Source organism: Cygnus olor, chromosome 1, assembly GCF_009769625.2.
Source record: "Cygnus olor isolate bCygOlo1 chromosome 1, bCygOlo1.pri.v2, whole genome shotgun sequence".
In the NCBI taxonomy this organism is placed as follows: domain Eukaryota; kingdom Metazoa; phylum Chordata; class Aves; order Anseriformes; family Anatidae; genus Cygnus; species Cygnus olor.
In genome coordinates, this window is record NC_049169.1 from 138084058 (window position 1) to 138105457 (window position 21400).

The following is a 21400-nucleotide window of genomic DNA, read 5'->3' on the forward strand; positions in this document are numbered from 1 at the left end:
AGCTTCGGATGCCGGTTGGTCTCTGAGGGCAGGTAGCTTATCTGTTCTGAGTGTTTCCTTCCTTTTGCTCTGGTTTTTGTTTTTGCTTTTTTTTGTGGTGGTTTGTTTGTTTATTTACAGCTTTAGATTGTTGTCACATGTCCTTATGGTTAGATTTGAGGGCAGTACTTCTTTTCTGTGCATTTGAGGTCATTTTTTCCTCTGTTTTTGCTGCATTTCTGGTGTGCAGCAGTGGGGAAGGAGAAACATTTCTCGAATCATAAAAGTAAGGAGGAGGTTGTCAGTCCTAAAAGTCTTTTCTAAACTTGCATGCTAAAACTGAGTTCCAGTTTTACTATTTCCCTTCCGTTATGGTGTCTAGGACATGTCTTTATTCATGGGAAACTGCATATTTCCCCCAACAGTAGGAGTTCACAGAGCTTTTCTACATGTACGTGCATGTATACACACACACACATATATATATATATATTTTTTTGTTTTGTTTTGTTTTAAACCACAGGTGCAAAATGACTGCTCAAGTAACACTGGAGGATGCCTTGTCCAATGTGGATCTCTTGGAAGAGTTACCATTGCCAGATCAGCAACCATGTATTGAACCCCCACCATCATCTCTGCTTTACCAGGTGTGTTGTCATTTTAGGAAAAAAATATTTTTGCAGATCTTTTGCACGAGTGTACGCTATTAAAAAGCAAACAAATGAACAAAACAACAGCAACTGAAAAAAAAAACAAACATGTTTGTATTTACAATATATATAAATTCTTTTCCCCACCAAGGATTTGATTCTATCTTTTTTCTCTGCAGCCAAACTTCAACACTAACTTTGAGGACAGAAATGCATTTGTCACTGGTATTGCAAGATACATTGAGCAAGCTACAGTCCACTCTAGCATGGTAAGTAGTTGTTCAGATATGTACTTTTTCTTTTACCTGGAATAAAAGGAGAAGAACATTTCCTCTTGCGTTTCATTATTGTGGTCACAGAAAACGAATCCAGGTTAACTACAACGCTTCAAGGAGGCAATAAGATGAAAAAGCATGTGGCATTTCTTTTTGTACATGTACTTCTTGATAATTTTAGAATTCACTTTTTTCTTGATCAACCAACATCGCTCAAAAGTTTCTTGCTTTCGCTGTGCATTTTCCCAGTATTCTGAGGCGAGTTAGTTGTGTTTGCAGCCTTCTGTTGTAACTTAAATGAAAATTAAAAATTTCCATCCTCCCAAATTTCTTCTGCTTCTCTGTCTGGTTAGTGGTGTTGAAGGGTTTTTGTTGGCTTCTTCACTCTAGAGTGTATGTGTTAGCGGTTTATTGGCGTGTTTTTGGATAAGGTCTTCTGTGGTGAGTGTATATGTTAGTGGTTTATTGGCATGCTTTTGTATAAGTTCTTCTGTGGTTTTTAACAGTTCCACAACAGAAGATAAGCCTTCATACTAGTAATGCCATCTCTGCTGACAGTATTGCTATTGTGGGATACAAAAGAACTTACAGGTTGCAAACACTTGTCTGTACTGAACTTTCAGTTGTTTCATGCACTTTTGAAAAATGAGGAATAATATGTCTTGTAATTCTAGAAGCCGGTTCACAAACTGTGGAATGGATATGTTAAGCACCTGATTACATGCTACTGAAAATTATGTGAATTTACACCAGTCTACCTTTAAAATTATCTGGTGACTCCTTACCCATCTTTTGATTGTTTGCATGTTGTCAGTCCTCTTCCTGGACATGTAAATTAAGATACTGCTTTGCATGTTCTGATTCTTCCATCCTTGAACATTCTACCTGCAGTCCCCAGCTTTATTTATAGATCATAGTGTCTTTAGTTTTGGGAAGAACAAAGCCAAAGATAATTTGATCTGGGGAGCTTCTTATCAGTAAGTAGGTGTAATTGCTGCAGTTGTCAACTAGTGATCTCATAGGTGTTTGCTGGCTGAAGTGGTATGAAGATTTTCTCAGAACTAGGTTGGACGCTAAAACGTGACTGAGAATAGATGGAATTTTTCTATCTGTTGGATTATAGGCAAGCTGGGTTTCTATAACTGATTAATTCAAATATGTTTATTTCAGTGGTACAGACAGCTCTGATGCATGTAATGTGCCAGCTGCACCTATTTATTATGGTCATGCTATTTTACATACAGGTAGTATGACATATCATTCAGTTTGTAATATACATGTGTTTGTACATACACGTTCCGATAAGAGAAATAGGTTTGTTTGGAACAATGGAAGACAAGTGGATTTCATCCTTTTGTTTTACAATGCCTAATTATTACTGAATGTCTTTCTTACAGAATGAAATGTTAGAAGAGGGTCAGGAATATGCTGTCATGTTATACACATGGAGAAGCTGCTCAAGAGCCATTCCACAGGTAAAGGATCAAAACTGAACTGTCATGCAGGATGTGAACTTCTGTCTTGTTTTGAATACAATTTTTTTTAACAAGCTCTGAAATGTATTGTGTTCCTGAATTCAGACTCCTGAATTAGCAAGCTTGGCATGCCATAGCTTAGTGTCTTTTATCACTTGGGAACCAGGTAGCCTTTTTTTTTTTCTCTCAAATATTTAAATTCAGAACAGGTTTAACATGTGATATGGCAAGTAATAATTAACATTTAGGTTATGCATTTAGGTTTGTAGATATCCTAGGTAGTCATTTTCTAAATGTCAGAACTATGCAGTGTTTTCTTGATCTGTATATGAAAAGAAACCCCTGTGAATAGATGACAAGTCTATAGGCAACCTCAGGTATCTGGGAATGGTTGTGCAAGCATGGAGGGGGAAGAATGTTAATATACATCAGAAGACTGAACAAAATTATAACCACGAGTTGACAACAGCATGCTTTTTAAGGAATGTGTAATGCAATTATTTTTGCACTGAAATGCAAGGTTTATTCCATAGTTTAAATATTTAGAGTGGAAATCAGATTTATCTTCTAGTTCTGGCCCTATTTTAGTACGTGACTTTGAGCAAATGGCTTAATAATGTGGAAAGAATATTGTTCTTACCATACAGAAGTGTTTGAAAACTAAACTATTTGCTGTGAGGTATTAGAAAAATCTTAATTCCTTTTTTTTTCAACATGCACTGTATCTTAGAGAACAATCATAGAATTACCAAACCAAGCAATTTATGCCTTAAATTTGTATCTTCAGAATGATAATATATTTTCTGACGTTGTTGTTTGGATTCTTAGTTTGTGAGGCTTTGTCGGGGAAAGCTGTAAGTGTAACGATCTCTTTAATTTTCTTCAGGTCAAGTGCAATGAACAGCCTAACAGAGTAGAAATTTATGAGAAAACAGTGGAAGTTCTGGAACCAGAAGTCACAAAACTGATGAATTTTATGTATTTTCAGGTAAAAGGAATGGAAACAAAGTTTGTTAGTCATACTTTTTTTGGGGGGGGGAAGTCTCATAGAAGGATAGTATTCCTAATGCTTGTTTTAAAAACTTAAGGCAATCTCCAATAAGACCTTCAGCATAAAATAGAAGGTGATTGCTTGTGATCCCTGCCCAGCACGTGGGGACAGCTCTGGCACTTTAGGAGGAAAGGAAATAGAAATATAATACACTTCACATGTATCCCTGAGAGTGTTGCAGCACAGGAATCATTTGTTGGGGAGCGAGGGATCCACAAGTCTGGGCATCATAGCAGCTGGTACAACTTTGCTACAGAAATTTATAGTAGGGGCAAGCTAACCCAGTTTTTCTGACCTGTCAGCTACGCAAAGTAAACATGGACTGGAGAATAGCTATCTGTCTTGCTTTCTCCTCCCGTGCTGGCAGCTTGCCATTTTGTTCAATGGACTGAGGATGTTTCCAGGCATTATTCTGAGGCAGCCGGAGCAGTTAGAGCCTGCAAGCCCCAGAGCATATAGGAAGAGGAGAATGAATGCAATGTGACATTTCCTGAACTGGTGGATCTTAACTGACTACAAACAATCTCCTTTCATTCAAGATTGTTGCCCTAAACTAAGAACAGATTCCTCTTTACATTTGAAGCTTTTGTCTCTTCGTACTTTTAATCTCCATCTCAAACGGCCCTAATGTGCACTTGGAAATAAGCCCTCAACCACGTGCAAGGATGTTTTTGCAAATTGGCATGTAGTACTGCTAATCACTGGTGGGTTTTTTTATTAAGAGAACATACCTATAATCTGCCTTTTAATGCGTATATATTTCCTCACTAAAGAATATGAAACCATTTGTTTCAAAGGGATTTGAAAATTGTATGACTTCAGTTTGCAAAGAGTTTCTCATTGTGCCAGGTATGTTCTGTGGCTAAAATCACTCGTGACACTTGTGCACACAGGTGGAACTGGAAAGCTTGTGCCTGGTGCCTTCTTGGCCTTGCATGCTTTTTTTCTACTTCATTGGTGCTTTTCACTGGACCCTGTAGATGCACCAAAAGTGGTCTGTTGTAACAGTGAAAGAACCTGCATAGAGGGGAAGACAGACAGGTGTCAGATCTCCAGTTGTGTGATGAAACTTTGTTTTCCTGGAAACATCCTGGCTTTTACTCCCTGACTCCTCTTTTTTTTTTTTCCCCTGTTAGCGAAATGCAATTGAACGGTTTTGCGGGGAGGTGAGACGCTTGTGCCACGCAGAAAGGAGAAAAGACTTTGTCTCTGAAGCGTACCTGATCACACTGGGCAAATTTATCAACATGTTTGCAGTTTTAGATGAGCTTAAAAACATGAAGTGCAGCGTGAAGAACGACCATTCGGCCTACAAGCGGTAAGCTGTAATGAGCAGGACCAGGGTCTCTGCTGCTGGGAGGCAGACCTCCCACGAGATGGCAGCAGTTGCTCTTTTTTGGACAGAATTCTCTTCAAACATAGTCCCTTCACAGGTAGAACAGATAACCTTGAAAGTAGAGGTACAATGACTGCAGCTAAGCAGTTGAGTAAATCTCCTTTCTTTATGCTGTTCTTCAAGCAACAGAAGGTTCTTCTGTCTTTTAATGTAAAACTATGAAATGCTTCTATCTTGGTGAACACTGAATGCATTGAATATACATTGCTCAATGCAGCTTTTCTTTTTAAGTTTCAGAGAAAACTGACTTTCTGGTCACTTGTGCTGCTCCTATTTTTGGCATCCAGTTTTGATATTTGTTAGCTGAGAGTTGTTCTGAAGACATCTCAGCATTGCTGTTAAGAGGTTGTGGCCGCGGGTGTAGCAGGAAGGGGAGGAGGGCAGAGTATCAGCAGCTGAGCATTCTGCTGGGGCAGCCAGATGATAGCAGTTAACTTTAGTTGGACACAGTGGTCAGGGCAGCAGGGGAAGATAGTCTATGCCAGCTCTAGCATCTGTGGTCTTTCATAAAGAAAAGCATTCAGACAACTAGTTAGTTTTATCTGTGTCAATCCACTTATGTGAGATTTATTTATTTACCCCTACCAGTAAGTGCCCTTTGTAGTTGTTGTGTCTGGAGACCTCTTAAACTTATTTGGTTTGCCTTTTTTTTTCTTTGGAGGCATGCTGTTGGAGGATAAATTCTGGTTTTGGAGGGCTGCATTTTCCTGGGTTGTTACGTGGCTTGGATCTGTAGAGTCATTGCCGCCTGCATCGGTTGAGAAATTCACCAAATAGTTTTTAGTTTGGGTTGAACTGGGTCTTTTAACTAGGGTGCAGTGGGACTGATTGAAAAGCAGTTAATTCAGGATATATTGTATCACTATATCTCTCATAGGGAACTTTCACCTTTCTTTTCAGCTGTTTTCTTTAAAAGCCTTCCCTCTTTTGTAAAATAGGCTCTTGGCACAGCTTTATAGAATCCATAGCCTGTGTTTGGTTAATACAGTTTTATAAAGCTGTGGCAACAAAGTAGAGACCATGTCTCTCAGGTTCTCTTTCTGCTTGATTCAGGAGTTCGGAGGTGGGAGACGCACTAATGGTATTGCCATTATACTGACAGGTACAAGTTTGACAACTTACAGTTCCACTGACTGTCTGGTAGATATGAAGATAAGCATGTTTTAATTGAGAGGGGATAAATTTACTTACAAGCAGTGCCACTGAAGGGAAATACTGTTTGTTTTTTTTTCTTCTGTTTACAAAGAGCTGCTCAGTTCCTACGGAAAATGGCAGATCCTCAGTCCATCCAAGAATCCCAGAATCTCTCCATGTTCCTTGCTAACCACAACAAGATAACGCAAGTAAGCTCAAATTATCTTTTTGCAGAATACTGAATGCTTTACAAAACCATTAAAATCCTTTTAGTTTGGTAGTAACCGTTGATCCTGTGGTAGTGTAACTCTTTGACTAATGCTTTTTTCTTCTTTTTTTTTTTTTTCCAGTCTTTACAGCAGCAGTTGGAAGTGATTGTTGGCTATGAAGAACTGCTTGCAGATATTGTGAATTTGTGTGTGGACTACTATGAAAACAAAATGTATCTAACACCCAGCGAGAAGCATATGCTTTTGAAAGTAGGTTTCTTTTCAGTACAAACTTAAAGAAAGATTGAAGCAGGACATAAATGTTTGAATTCCTGTTGTTTTTTGCTTCCTTATGCCAGAACCAGGTGAATTGAGTAATTCGAATGATTCCTGTTTTTTAATTCTCCGTTGTTTGTTTGTTTGTTTTTTAATATTACATGCTAAATATTTATAAAGTTTCTAATCCATTTTTGTTCTTCATAAATTGAAGTTGACCCAACTGAATTGTAGCCTTGCTAGGAAACTAATTCTATGGAAGTGAGGTCGATATTACCAGCTGCATGTACTGGCAGTGAAAGAAAAGGTATAGCGTGAAAATTGAGAATTTGTCTCGTGACAAATATTTTCAATCACTTTGGTGTTTAACTTCTAAAAAAAAAAAACCTCAATTTATTGTGACCAAACTAAAGCACACAACTAGAACATTTGCATTCTGTCTGTAGAAATATCTGGCATCTTTCATATTTAGGCCTTTTGTTCAGTAAATGTGTGCTTTGAACATACTAAGTTTCTAATGCTCAGCTCTTGTAAATACTCAATTACAGGCTTATATTAATGAATAATTTGGACAAAATATAAATAGTTGGGTTTTTTGGATGCTTCTGAGCTCTTGTGCGTATAATTCAGAGATATGCTGAAGGCCATAAAAAGGAACAGCTCAGAGATGTTAGTCCTAAACTTCGGTTAGATATCTGTTTGCACATAAAGAATTTTAATAAAATGGAAGTGGAAAAAAAAATGTGTTAAAATAGTTGGACTCTAGTTTGAGGGTTTTTGGTTGGTTGTTTGGTTGTTGTTTGTTTTTTTTTTTTTTTGTTGCTAAGCCTTTTATAAATAAGAAACATCATTTCAGGATAATGAATCAGGCTAATAATGTTGGAACTATTAATATCATAAAAGAACTCTTCCCAATGTGTGTATTTTAATTTTGTTTTTGTATTTAAGTTTGTTTTTCCTGAGAAGGAAGCTTTAAAATATCTTATATTTAAATGGGAGTAGTTGTCTCTGGACTCTGTTTTTTGAACTTTTTTTTATTGATACGAAGAACAATGTTACTGTAGCAGGTTTTTACCTCTGAGGTCCTTATGCAGAGAGGTTTGTTTTTTTTTTCCTTTTCCAGGTTATGGGCTTTGGATTGTACTTGATGGATGGAAGTGTCAGTAACATCTATAAGCTGGATGCAAAGAAAAGGATAAATTTAGCCAAGATAGACAAGTTCTTTAAGGTTGGTTAAGAGAAGCATTTCATAATGTGTAATTTTAAAGATAACTGCTCTTGCATTTTAAATATGCACACAGTTTTATATAATTAAAAAAAGATCACTTTGGACTTTAATGTGGGTAAATAACGGTTTCCTTTCACTAAGATCTGTGTTTAATCATTTATTTAATCTGATTTTTTTTCTATTCCCTGCATACAGCAATTGCAGGTTGTCCCACTCTTTGGTGACATGCAGATTGAACTTGCAAGATACATTAAGACCAGTGCCCATTATGAGGAAAATAAATCCAGGTAAGGGTAAGAGGGAAATAAAGAAGGGAGTGTCTGGGCTGGGGATAGTCAGATCCCTGTAGGGTATATTTTTATAATCACCTGTTAGTCCGTGGTCATTACTCTAATAGGATTTTCACCTTGGATTACTTTTTGTTTTGGATATTTCACTATTAATGTACTTCACATAGTAAATGCAACTGAAAGGACAGGTTATTTAATGACCTTTCTATGCTGGTGAACTCATTCTTGCATCTGTGACGTTGCTTATCACCTGGGTTGGAGGAAATACATTTTATCTTAACACTAATACAATTTTTATTTTTTCCTTTAAATATGAAACTTTCTTTAAAAGAAATGAAGGATTATACTAAGCAAGGTGAGCAGTAGTGCATGGGAAAATAGGCATGTATATATTGTATATGGAGCAGCAACTTAGCTTGTGTCCTTTTTTTTTTTCTTTTTTTGCTAGGAGCGCAACACAGCAAAACGGCTGGAGAATGCAGCCAGTTTTTATAGAAATGGTTCCATGGTTTATAGTTACTGCTTTGTTTTTAGTGGGCGTTTCTGTGTTCCTCTGAGACCTTCCCTCTATGCAGTTATGTAAATTTAGAATGTAGTGCTTTGCATTTTAATTCCTGCAGAAAAAACATATAACCTGCATGTAATTGCTAAGAGAAAATCAAGAGTAGCGAGCCTACTGAGCTACTAAAAGTGTGAGGCTATTTAACATGACACTCTTGGTAGCATGTCTTTTGTGTCCCTCTTGATAACATGTTAATAGTATTTAATAATACTTTTTTTTTTTTACTTGGGAGCGTACTATAGGCTCTTCTTAGTTAAACATGAATAAAGAAAAATATTCCAATACATTCTAAATGTATCTCATGGCCTTTACTTGTCCCTCTGCCCTGCCTATCAGTCCTTTTCGGTCCTGTTCATAAGTGTATGCTCTTGAAGAGAAATGGTGGTTTGTATTTCACAGTAGCAGCCTTAAAAAACAAACAAACAAACAAAAAACCCACCACCACCTAATCACATGCAAGAACAAAACAAACAAAAAGCAAACAATACCACCACAACAAACAAGCTTGGAAGAAGTGCTTTGAACTCAGAAAGGCAATCCATCGCTAATTTGCCATGTGCAGGGTTGGAGGTAGAGGTGAGAGGAGAGGAAAGGCCTCAAATGGAGGAGAAGGAGGATTTAAAAAAAAAAAAAAAAAAAAAGCCACGTGTTTTGGTTCTTTCTTTTTAGTAGCAGTTGTACTTTTTATTGCCTAAACTGATTTAGGTGTTTTTTTTGTGTCTTCTGGAACAGATGGACATGCACGTCTTCCAGCAGCAGTCCTCAATACAATATATGTGAGCAGATGATCCAAATCAGAGAAGACCATATGCGTTTTATATCAGAACTGGCTCGTTACAGCAACAGTGAGGTGTGTGGGATTAGGGCTATTTGTGCAGATTTTACATCACTGATTAGCAGCTATTGTTAAATGTCTGAAGACAAGGCTAGTAGCCTACTTTGCATGATATTTGCACTACTAAAATTTAAAATGCTATCCTGTGATACATCATACAAACTGCAGTGTTCTTCTGCCTTTATATATATATGTATATCCCAGAAATTTTTTGCATGTCTTTTGAAATAGGTTGTCAAGCTCTTACTCCAAATGTGTGCTCATAATGCTTTGAATAAAGTTAAAAGTTAAGAGATTAGATAAAAAGTAAAACGAAGTGAACATGTATATACACACATATATGCATATTTAAAATACATTGTATGAGGTTCATATTTAAAATACATTGTATGAGGTTCATATATTTATATATATATATATATATATATATATATATATATAAAAAAATAGAATTTGTGTTTGGTGTCATGAATTTGTCTGCAACAATGTGGGGTTAGGAGTACCAGTGGTTTCTATCTCTTGACCAGAAACTGTGAAATTTAACTAGGTAATTCTCTAGACGAAAAATGTGATATTTAATATATTGTATGCAGGTGTTGATACGTAACACTGTTTTAATGCTTAAAAGAAATCCGTTTAGAATATTGACTACAGATGCTGGGCACAGCATGTTCTAAAGTTTTTTGTTTGTTTAATAATATTCTAGGTGGTGACTGGTTCTGGTCGACAGGAAGCTCAAAAAACAGATGCGGAGTATCGGAAGCTCTTTGATCTCTCTCTCCAAGGCTTGCAGCTTCTCTCTCAGTGGAGTGCACATGTCATGGAAGTGGTATGTTTTCTGGGGAATAAAAACAGATTAGAAAATAGTCTGTTTGGAGAGCGTGGACAGGTTTTGCTTTAACAGAACAAAAAATATATCTTGTGTTTTGTTCCCTGACTTCCTCTTTGCTCTTCCTTCGCTTCTTTTCTCCTCCTGCTCCAAACCATGTTCTCAGAGAAAGGCAGCAAATAAGTTCTCAAAGGCTAGGAGTAATATTGCAGCTTTGAAGATCCAATAGCCTGTGCAATCCCATATGTTGCATATAACTTCTTATATTTAATGAACAGGTGATCACCTGTGAGCTTTGGCTAGATGCTTTTGTGTTGCTTTTGACATGTGTTCTGTAGACTGACTTCATTCATTTTTCCAAAACCTGCAGCAAAGCCTAACCTAGAAATGGTTGAAACAGATGACATGTATGAGAGAAGCCAGACTTTCTCCTGTTCTGTTTCTGATGTCTGAGGGAGTATCAAGTACTGCATGAATCCAGTGGACATATCCAGAGACCCAGTTTTCTTTCTGTTCTGTATTTTTAACTGCCTCTTTTGAAAACCAGTAGATGAGTTGTACTTTTTCCGAATTTATCCTGTTCTTATTTAGATCACCAGTGTATTTTATGGTGAAAACCTTGTTCTCCCTTTGTCCTTCTTAAGAGATGTTCCTGTCATCTGTTTCTGGCCTCTGTAATTCCCAGACCCATTCCCTTTATTTCTGTCATTACAATTACTGTATTCAGACTTTCTCTTCACAGGACAATGTTCCTATTTTATTATAACTTTGTAGAAAATTTCTCTTTCTTACCTCTATTTTTATCTTCCCAGTTCCGGAACAAACTTTCCCTGACAACCACATCAGGGTTTTTCACCCCTTATTACTGCCTCTTTTAGGTTCATGCTTTTCTTTGTCTTTCTGTTATATATGGATTCCCTTAAGTACTTCTCATGTAAGTTCATCTTCTCCCTGTCCTCCTGCTGCCCATCTGTTCTGACATAGATTCACTCAATATACATCATGTTCAGATAAAAAGTTTCAGCAAATGTTTGTTGTCCAACTTAACCCTGTAAACTTAATGACCCCAAATTACTTCGTTTAATAATTTCTCCAGTGTCATCTTGGAGCACTCAGATTGCAGGGTGTGTTGCTCTTCTTTGCCGTAGGGAATTTTATGAAATTATTAATCCACCATAGTAGGTGAATTTGTATTGCTGTGTAATCTAGCACTTGTGCAAAGATATCAAACAGAACCTATTATTTGTTGTGAGAAAAATTGTTTGAATGGAACTAGAATTTTTCACCAGATATACCCCGATGGATATTTATGCAGGTTTTGAGTATAATACCAAATATTTTTCAGATGTTCTTGAAAACATTGGAGTATTTATAAATGTATTATTTGTGTTCAGATATGTTTTGTGTTTCTCAGGCCTTTTTTTCCCGTCTTTTTTTTTTTTTTCCCTATTCTGCCATATGAACTGCAGTATTCGTGGAAGCTAGTGCACCCAACTGACAAATATTCTAATAAAGATTGTCCTGACAACGCAGAGGAGTATGAAAGAGCAACGAGATACAATTATACTAGTGAGGAAAAGTTTGCTTTGGTTGAGGTAAGATAAATCTTTTTTACAGGGATTTTCCAAAGATTAATCCTATCCAAAGGAGAACATTCTCTGTAACATTTTCTATACCGAGTGGAAAAAAGACAGCATGCCCTGTGTTGACTCTGAAAGAGCATGTTTTTCTCCATTTGATGCCTAGAAGGGGTGAGGAAAACTAGCCTCTTCAGAGTGACTTTCTCATTTATTTTTTGAACTTAATAATTACCCTTTTCTCCTGTTCTGTATTTTAAAAAAAAAAGGCTTTTAAAACAAATTACAGACAAAATTTTTAAAAAAGTACTTTTTTTTTTTTTTAGGTGATTGCTATGATCAAAGGTCTTCAGGTGCTGATGGGAAGGATGGAAAGTGTTTTCAATCATGCCATTCGCCATACCATTTATGCAGCTCTTCAGGACTTTGCCCAGGTCACACTTAGAGAGCCATTAAGACAAGCCATTAAAAAGAAGAAAAATGTCATTCAGAGGTAACATTCTTGTTTTCATTTCCTCCTGCGTCCTTTTCCCCCAGGTCTTACTAAATTTAGTGCAGATTGTCCAGGTGATAAGTTTTGCCTCTTCTGTCTGTTCTTCCTTTGTAGTTAGCTTGGTTGAATATGTATCGGGAGTCTAAGAAATTAAAAGCCCAGAGTCGTAAATGAATGGCTGTCACTATGACTAAGGTGCGAATCTTGGACATCTTGAGCTTCTTAGCTCTACCTCAGGATTTATTCTATTGCCTGTAGTTTATTTTTATTTTAAAGAAAGACTAATTTTATTTTGAAGAAAGGTGTTACTGTCTACCTTTCGTACAATTCCAGTGTTTCCTTGTGTCTCATGTTTCTCTGATACAAAGGAGGAGGGCTCTGAACTATTTGTTATGAGGAAAAAGTGTAGAATGATTATTATGTGGATCAGGCTTTCTTGTAATTGTTAGCAAAATCATTTCTGGTTCCTTGAAGTTATGTTGAGCTCCAGAATCCTAAAAAGTAAAATGGTCCCATCAATGCACTTGGATGCGTGTGGGTCTGAAGTAGTGTGAATTGTGTTCAGTGTTTTGCAGGCCATCAGGAAGACCGTCTGTGACTGGGAAGCAGGTCATGAACCTTTCAATGACCCAGCTCTAAGGGGAGAAAAAGACCCCAAAAGTGGTTTTGATATTAAAGTCCCGAGGCGTGCAGTGGGACCCTCCAGTACTCAGGTATTTTCCCGTCTAATGGTTGTGATATCCATCAATGATTATTGCATGTCATGTATTCTCTCTGGCCTGAACTACTTAAAAAATGCAGGTTTCTTCTGGAATGTTCATAAATCTACTTTGATTAGATTTGTATTTGCAAAAATGATGTATACTTAAAATCCTCTTTCTGGGATGCTGTCACTTTTTATTCTGATGTGTGATTTTTCCAAGTGTTCCATCTCCGTAATTTGACTCACTTAGAAATATTTTCTCCTTGAGCTCCTAATGTTTAATATAGTATTTTGGAAAGATTTGATGATTTCTTGACCGATTCCTTTTTAGACTCTCTTTGGTGTGGCTGGTGGATTTTTTTCAGTCAAATCCCATAAATTATTGTTTTAAATGATATTTAAAATTCAAATACTCTCACATATTTAAATTATGACAAGATCTCTCATCTTGTTCAGTAATGAATAATGAAACTGCTCCTTAGAATCTGTTTAATATTGTGCTGCTACTAAAACAACAGGTCGTTCAAGTGTGTTTTCCGTGGTAGTCATCAAAATCCCATGCTTAGATGTTGGTTCTGTTACCTCCACGTAATCCCCCCTTTTTATTTTATTTATGAATTTGTTTGGAGAGCATATGGCCTCATATTCATAATTCAACTGAGCAAATGAGGTACTGAGCACTTTGGGTGCAAAACCGAAGGCAACTGTGATATGTAAATAAAATATTTTTGTGCCTGAAACCTGTGGGGAAGAGAACACACCTGGATAATAATCTTGGGTAATAATAAGTTGCTTAAATTTTTACTCAGGTGGGTTTAATGAAGGTTTTGGGTTGAATTCTAATTTTCTAAACAAACAACCTTTTTTTTTAAATATCACCACCAGTGTGCTTCTCCTGTGATTGGTATGATTAAGGGCTTCATTTCAGTGGCTGGAACAAGCTCTTTGGAGAACCCGTTTGTCGTCTTTCTCTGCTCCTAGGCTGGCACATGTTTGTCTCGGCTGATGTGAGGAGGGCAGGTCAAATATATCAATTCTAGAAACTTCTTTCTCAGTCTCACACAGCTCTAAAATGGCTATTTATGAATTGGTAATGCTTGGAAATCTTTGTGAAATGACTCGAGAAGCTAATGGCTTGAGGGCCTGGCTCTGCATCTTCTGAGAGGAATGGGAACTTTTCCCTTCTCCTTTGGGAGCACTGGGTGGCCGTGATCATTCTGAATGAGGAAACCTCTCAGTCTTAAAGCGTGCTACCTTCCTTTGCATGCTTACTGTGCTGCTTTTCATTTTTAACGAACTAACACGTTTCCTCTGCTTCTGTTTCCCCTTCCTTATTTACCCGTGTGTTTTTATTAACGGATTCTCTCTCCCCTGCCTGCCCCTGTCTGTTGGTTTTTAGCTCTACATGGTTCGCACTATGACAGAGTCCTTAAACTCTGCCGAGCTGTTGAAGCAGCTCAAGTCTCTGGGACTGGAAAAGCTATTGCATGTGACACACAAGTTTCTGAGGCAGTCCTACATCTATCCGCCTCTTTTAAACTTTGGTGGTAAGACATTACTTATTACTTCTACTACTTTTGTGGTGATGTGAACTGTTCCACGGCAAACGGTCTGCTGCCCGATGCCAGCGGAGGCCCCTTGGCATGGGCAGGCATTTGTGCTGGTGCCTAGGCTAGCGCTGCGTCTCTTCCTCCTGCCTCGAGGGCTTTCACCCCACGGTGCCACAAAGTTTTCCATTTGAAGTGGAGCGGTCGCTTGCTGATAGTAATTCTCAGTGTTGCTCAACTAATGTGCCATGTGTATTTTCCTTTTTCCCCCCCCTTCCACCACAATTGTTTCCTTTAATGATACAGCTTTACATGGTGAGAACTATGTTAGAGTCCCTCATTGCTGACAAAAGTGGTTCCAAGAAAACCTTGAGAAGTAGCCTTGAGGGACCCACCATATTGGACATAGAAAAATTCCACCGCGAGTCTTTCTTCTACACTCATTTGATAAATTTCAGTGGTAAGATATGTAGATGATCAGTGTCCAGCTTAGCATGTCCTAACACCTCTAACACGACCTGGAAAATGTTTCCGATTGCCTAAGCCAACTTACCTTTGGTTTATTTATCAAAAACCTCGGTCTGGCCAAACTTTTTCTGACACGTGATATTCAATATTGTGGTGGGATTTTTATTTTGCCTTGTTATACATTTCATTAAAATGGGTCAAATTTCATACTGTTGCCTCCCTTTTATATTTTTATGTATGTATTCATATAAACAAGGGACAGATAAGCCTATATGCAATGAAATTGTAAAAAGGAAGTAGCTTTTGTGTTTTGTTTTGGGGGGGCTGATTTTTTTATATATTTTTTTTAAATACAGAGGAAATGAGTTCTCTGTTGTGGTAAATTTGATGTCATTTCACTACTCTTACTATTCAGTTAATTGTAATCGGAAACATGCTGTCCTAAAGAATTCACCTACTGACATTGAATGTATTTAGTCCTTGTCATCACCATGCTGTGTTGTCTTTCATTTTTGTTTTGTTACTGGACTCCTTTACCCTCAAAGAAGGGGGAGCCTGCTTATTTCTATGATAATGCTCCTTGTATAGAGCACTTTGGTCTTTGGAAGATTCTAATGTAAAAAGTTAATTTCTGTTTTGGTCTCAAGCCTTCTGCAAAAGAAGGCTTGTGCTGAGCGTTTACTGGAGAGGTGGGAAAAAGCATATCTGTGTCCCCGACAGTGGCCTTAGAAACTTTTTATTTTAATCCCTTCTTCATGTGTCTGTATGTCATTTCCTGCCCATTAAATCAACAGGAGTGTGTGGAGTGATTCAGTCCTCCAGAGGGATAGGTGGTCCTGATGGTTCCAGTACAATGTTGTCTCCTTTGCCTTCTACTTCTGTGCACAGCTGAGAGCAGCCCCTAAATGAGAAATTAAGCTAGAAACTCCCCTATAATGGTGAACATAGTTTTTCCATTTAACTGGTAGTCTCATCCATGGTATCTTCTGTAATAAGGCACCCCTCTGGGGACCAACACGGAGTTCAGAGCTATTTGAAAAAGTCACGGGCTTTACGTTTTGAATTGAGTTTACACATCTGGCCTGTGAATGATTCACGCTTGCTTTTTTTGTTTCACATTGCATCATCAGAATCACAATTGTGTTGTTCTTGATGTACTTCTATAAGAAGTTTAATTCTGCTTTATTTATCCTGTAAGAAACCCTGCAGCAGTGCTGTGATTTGTCCCAGCTGTGGTTCAGGGAATTCTTCTTAGAACTGACCATGGGCAGAAGAATCCAGTTTCCCATTGAGATGTCCATGCCTTGGATTCTGACGGACCATATTTTGGAGACAAAAGAGGCATCAATGATGGAGTAAGACCTGATTGTGCTCTTCCACCAAACAATTTTTCATAATGATTGCCACTCTGTGTTATAATGTTACTGCTTTAATTGGTTTTGACAAGCAGTAACTGAGAAGGTATTCTAAATCTTCATACAGTTTTCTCCCTGCATTTGCTGACTTCCAGAATTTTCAGCTTTCTTTTCCAAGTGAATAATTGAAATCTTCAATCTTTCATATAAGTATCATTGCACCAGCTGCTGTTCTCTGGACGAGTTCTTCTTCTGGCTTATTTTGCAGTATGCCTCCTTATTTATAATCAACATCATTGATTACTTACTGAGTGTAATCCACAGTAGTAAGAGCATGGTTCCATTTAATTAAAACTATATCTGTGAAACAAGTTTCAAACTGTAAACAAATCTATATGAATTCTTAAACTAACAAAAGACTTTTTTAAAGGAGCAAGTGTGGTTTTTTTTGTGTGTTGGAGTTTATATAAAAAAAATGTTTTTATGACATGTAGATCACTATTGGCCGGATTACAATATGTTGATTTTACCGTCTTGAAGAACTGTAATCTCTGCAGACATGTAACTTGTTTTCTTTGTTCTTTTTCACTCAGGTATGTTCTCTATTCTTTGGACCTTTATAATGACAGTGCTCATTATGCACTTACTAAATTTAAGAAGCAGTTCCTCTATGATGAGATTGAGGCAGAGGTAAAGCAACCTTACCTACTGGAGAAAAGTAGTCTGTACCTTACTGTGAAAACTATGTTAAAGGCTAAGACCTATTGTAAGAGATACAGAACAGATGGGGGTAAGGAACAAACTGAGAAGACAGAGGATGGGTAACTGGCCTGGCGATATGTTGCGAGGAAACTTGTTGAACTGTGCAAAACCACTTGCATTAATACTCAAAGCTGATGTCATCTTGTGTGCTAGGAAATTTAGAAATGCTTACTCTCTTAATGATGTTTGCTAAGCGGTGGGAAGTCTTGGATTAAGTTCCCCTCTTCTAATTCTAAGTAGCCATAAATGCTCATATTTTTTTCCCCCCTAAGGTAAACCTGTGTTTTGACCAATTTGTCTACAAGCTGGCAGACCAAATATTTGCATACTACAAGGCAATGGCTGGCAGGTAGATATTCCAGCAGCAACAACTTTTATTCATGCATTTCTGCTCAGGTTTGTCGTCTACTGTACTTAAGCACTTTCTTCTTTTTTTAATAGCCTGCTTTTGGATAAACGATTACGTTCAGAATGCAAGAATCAGGGAGCAAGCATTCAGTTGCTACAATCCAACCGCTATGAGACACTGCTGAAACAAAGACACGTCCAAGTGAGTTAACTCATTTTCTGTTGTATTTGCTTTGCTTGGCGATTTTCCAGTGGTATTGATTTATGTAGATATGTAAAACTACTTCTGTGCTTTATATTCTGTCATCTAAGTGGCAGAACTGACCTTTGAGATCATTTTTTTCTGTTGTAAGAAGGAGTAAATTAACAAAAATCTTAACAGGTCATGTTTTAATGTGAATGTCTGTTGCAGTTAAACAAACACAAGCCCAATAGAAATGTCTTGTGTGGTAGCATTGTCTTCCTAATTATGTCTTTCACCAGTTTTGAATGCGTTGTTGGCACAATGTCATGGAAACAATAGGACGCTGATATAAATACCTAGATGTAAATGCAACAGGTGATTTTACTTGTTTTTCTGAGAACTGAGATGTAAAGTAGATCCATCTACTTTATTTCTTTGTGTTTGGAATGAAAGTTCTCCATTTAAAAGTCTATTACTCTGTGGAATCTCATAGTTCCTGTACAGCTTGTCTTGTAATTTGACATTCCGTTCAAAGCTTAAGAGCATTTTTTTTCCTTTAGCTTCTCGGTAGGTCGATAGACCTGAACCGACTGATCACTCAGCGAATTTCAGCAGCTATGTACAGGTCAATGGAGCTGGCAATTGGTCGATTTGAAAGCGAGGATTTGACTTCCATTGTGGTGAGTGTTGTGCTGCAGTTTTGTCAGAGCATCAGCACTGCAGCTGCGTGTCTAGAATGCTACATATTTTTTATTTGAGCAATAGGTTTTGTTTGCATTGAGACTGATAGACATCTAGCCTTCCCCCGCCCCCCTTTTTTTCCCCCCTCATTATAAATGTGTGTGTTTATTAATGATAGAAGCCAAAAACATTTTCTGAGGTTTTGCTGAAGTCCTCTGGATGTTCTCTCAGTGGATAGATGCACAGTCACTCCTGTAGGAAGAAGAGGCTGAATTATTAAGAGGCAAACTTGTTTTATTGCAAACCTTAGTTAAACGTATATGTGGGAAAGAATTTAAGCAGCCTTATAAGAAAAATAACAAAACTGTTCACTCTGATGTTTTGTTTTCATTTTTCCGTACGTGTGAAATCATATGGTGCTACGGTTGATGTTTGTCTTGTTTACTAAATCTGGATTGACAACCACCCCCACTAGAGAAGCAGTTTGTTCTTGCAAAAGGCATTCTTTTGTAGTGTAGTTGGTACGTCCAGCTACATCATAAAGTATACTTGCACATCCTCTGTTGCAATTGTAGTATATTGTAGACCTTTTTGATTCTGATGGGCTATGTTGTTTGTTTTTTTTTCTCCCTGTACCTTAAACTGTGTCTCTGTCCAGAACAAACCTTGGCCAGACCTGTCGCAGTGTTCTAGTGTATGCTGCAGTACAGGTGGCTATGCAAGTCCTATCCTGTTGAGGCTGAGAATTTTGTTTTTTTCCTCACCCAGAAAAAAAATAAACCTGCTACAGGGAAGGACTTTGAGAGTTTTAAATTGTAAACAGCACCAGTAGAGAAAGCATTCTAGGCGATACGAGGAAACAAGGAGGATGAGCATTGTCATCGTGTAAGCTTTTTGGAAGTGCACACTTCTGTCTGCACTTACACATTAACTGCAGACCAAAACAAAACAGCATTGTGGCTGGTAGAACCAAAAGGAGTTTGTTTAATCAGGCAGCTTGGTTTTGTAGCTTGACAAAATCAAGGCAAATTTTTTGTGGAAGAATGAGATCTGACTTGTGCCTATGGAAGGAGAGCATCTGTGCAATGTTGAGGTGTCCTTTTGAATCATTTTCCTGATGAAAATGTTAACGAACAAATTTTGTTTCCAGACAGCATGAATTTGACAAGTAAATATGCAGTCAACAAGAAAAATATCAGCTACATTCTGTTCTGCTGGAATGAAAAAAATTAAAAGTTGTGCAGGAAAGTTTGCCATCAATCTTGTCGTAATGTTTTTTCACCTGTGAAATTTTGTCATGCAGTTAACTCCCTTGATTTTGTGTCATTCTTTACTGGAAATGAATCAAATACTGGCCATAAAGATGGGCAGGAGTCTGGCTTTTCACACCACTTTGGTGTTGGGCGTTGTAACCTTTGAATTACTTTCTTACTGGCTAAGTGAACAGAAACCATTGATACATTTCTTAGGTCATAGATTCTTACTCCTTGAGTTAGAAATTGGCAGGGCTAAGTTGCTGTCCATCCCACTTCCCCTCCTTTTTTTTTTTTTCCCTCTTTGGTTTTATGCAAAAATAATTTTTGCTGAAAACTACTTAGCTTCCTCAGTAAGAAGCTGATACCAATAGCTTAACTAATAAATATTTTCTGCTGTTCTACAAGCTAAATAAGTTAAGTGAAGTCAGTGGAAAGATTGAGCTATTTTAGCCCTCAGATTGGACTCAGTACTGTCATAACCATCATAGTAGTTCTTTTGGTTTGCTTTCTAAAAGTAACTGTCACAGGTTTGAAAACCCTTTGAGAAGTGGAGCTATTAAATCAGACTCTGTATGGGAAGATGACCAGTAGTTTGCACAGCCGAATAAAGCCCAGTTTCCATTGGACATTGCTTCATGTGTAACTACACAAATATGTCATTGCAAAATAAGCAGTGCTTGTTGGTGTTCTTTGGAACAAGAGGTGGTGTTCTCTTTTGATTCGTGGGCTGTTCTGTGTGTGTGTGGTTGTATTTTTTTGGTACCCACTGGTTAAAAGTTATGCTGTGAATTGCCTTGTAATTGCTAGACTAAGTCTGGTCGTTAATGTGTTCGGTGTACTGTTTCCGAAGTACTATTGTTTCAGCGTTTGATGTTAGGGATGGATAACTTGAATTTTGTTTGATTTAAAGAAAGTGCCAGAAACCATATTAGAAAACCTCTTGTCAAGAAGAGAAACATTATGAAAGGCAGTGCCCGTGTGTGGTTATATAGCCCATGGCTAGAGATTTTGTGAATACCTTCGCTACATTTATAAATGTCTAGTCTTTCATTGCATCTTAGTGCAGTCTTTCACTGAGTAAACCAAGAGAAGGATTTATGGTAAATCTGATGTTGTCCTTAGTAGTGCTACTACAAGAGAGAGGTCACCAGTTTCCCTACCCAGCAGAAATGACCTTGTGATAGCTTGTAAAGTAGGAAATGCAGAAGCTGTCTCTTGGCCTGTTTCTGACCCCATGTAAATGTTGGAGTTTTAACTTTTGCTCAGTGAAAGAAGAGATGGCCCACATCCGTGCTTGAGACAGCTGCAGGCAGTGTGGACAGATGTTACTGAATGCCCTCAGTATCTCAGAGGGTTTTGGTGGGGCACAAATATTGAACAATACTGAGAGCACAGATTCCTTCCAGCTTTATCATTAAAGTAAGAGATGGGAGAGCAGTCAGTTGTTTGTTTTGACTTCTAATCTCCTATTCGTCAAGGTTTTTTATGTACTTCGTTGAGTTTCTCCACTTTATTAAATGTACTGCTCATTTTCTTTCCTCGTTTGTTTTTTGTAGGAGCTGGATGGCTTGATAGAAATAAACAAAATGACTCACAAGCTTCTGAGCAGATACATGACCTTGGATAGCTTTGATGCCATGTTCAGGGAAGCCAATCACAACGTGTCAGCCCCTTATGGACGAATCACTCTTCATGTATTTTGGGAACTGAATTATGATTTCCTTCCAAACTACTGCTATAATGGATCCACTAACAGGTTGGCACGGCAGCCTTTTGTTGATTAAAAAGTTCTTTGACTCTCCTGCAACTTCTCTCCCAGCAAATGCTGACAAAGTCC

At 37.7% G+C, this 21400-nt stretch overlaps 1 protein-coding gene across 12 annotated transcripts in view; it reads left to right on the top strand.

Moving 5' to 3' along the window:
- The window catches only part of CYFIP1 (cytoplasmic FMR1 interacting protein 1), a 69155-nt gene that overhangs the window by 13826 nt on the left and 33929 nt on the right, over window positions 1–21400 (top strand). For all 12 annotated transcript variants that reach the window (XM_040535323.1, XM_040535316.1, XM_040535343.1 and 9 more), the window contains 21 exons: window positions 503–626; window positions 809–898; window positions 2302–2379; window positions 3266–3367; window positions 4567–4748; window positions 6073–6169; window positions 6311–6439; window positions 7569–7673; window positions 7869–7960; window positions 9258–9375; window positions 10067–10189; window positions 11659–11784; window positions 12093–12259; window positions 12825–12972; window positions 14816–14969; window positions 16176–16332; window positions 16926–17022; window positions 17367–17443; window positions 17536–17644; window positions 18187–18306; window positions 21120–21319. In XM_040535323.1, coding sequence (XP_040391257.1) covers window positions 510–626; window positions 809–898; window positions 2302–2379; window positions 3266–3367; window positions 4567–4748; window positions 6073–6169; window positions 6311–6439; window positions 7569–7673; window positions 7869–7960; window positions 9258–9375; window positions 10067–10189; window positions 11659–11784; window positions 12093–12259; window positions 12825–12972; window positions 14816–14969; window positions 16176–16332; window positions 16926–17022; window positions 17367–17443; window positions 17536–17644; window positions 18187–18306; window positions 21120–21319 — 2588 coding nt within the window. In that variant the 5' untranslated portion in view covers window positions 503–509. The remainder of the gene's footprint in view (window positions 1–502; window positions 627–808; window positions 899–2301; window positions 2380–3265; window positions 3368–4566; window positions 4749–6072; window positions 6170–6310; window positions 6440–7568; window positions 7674–7868; window positions 7961–9257; window positions 9376–10066; window positions 10190–11658; window positions 11785–12092; window positions 12260–12824; window positions 12973–14815; window positions 14970–16175; window positions 16333–16925; window positions 17023–17366; window positions 17444–17535; window positions 17645–18186; window positions 18307–21119; window positions 21320–21400) is intronic.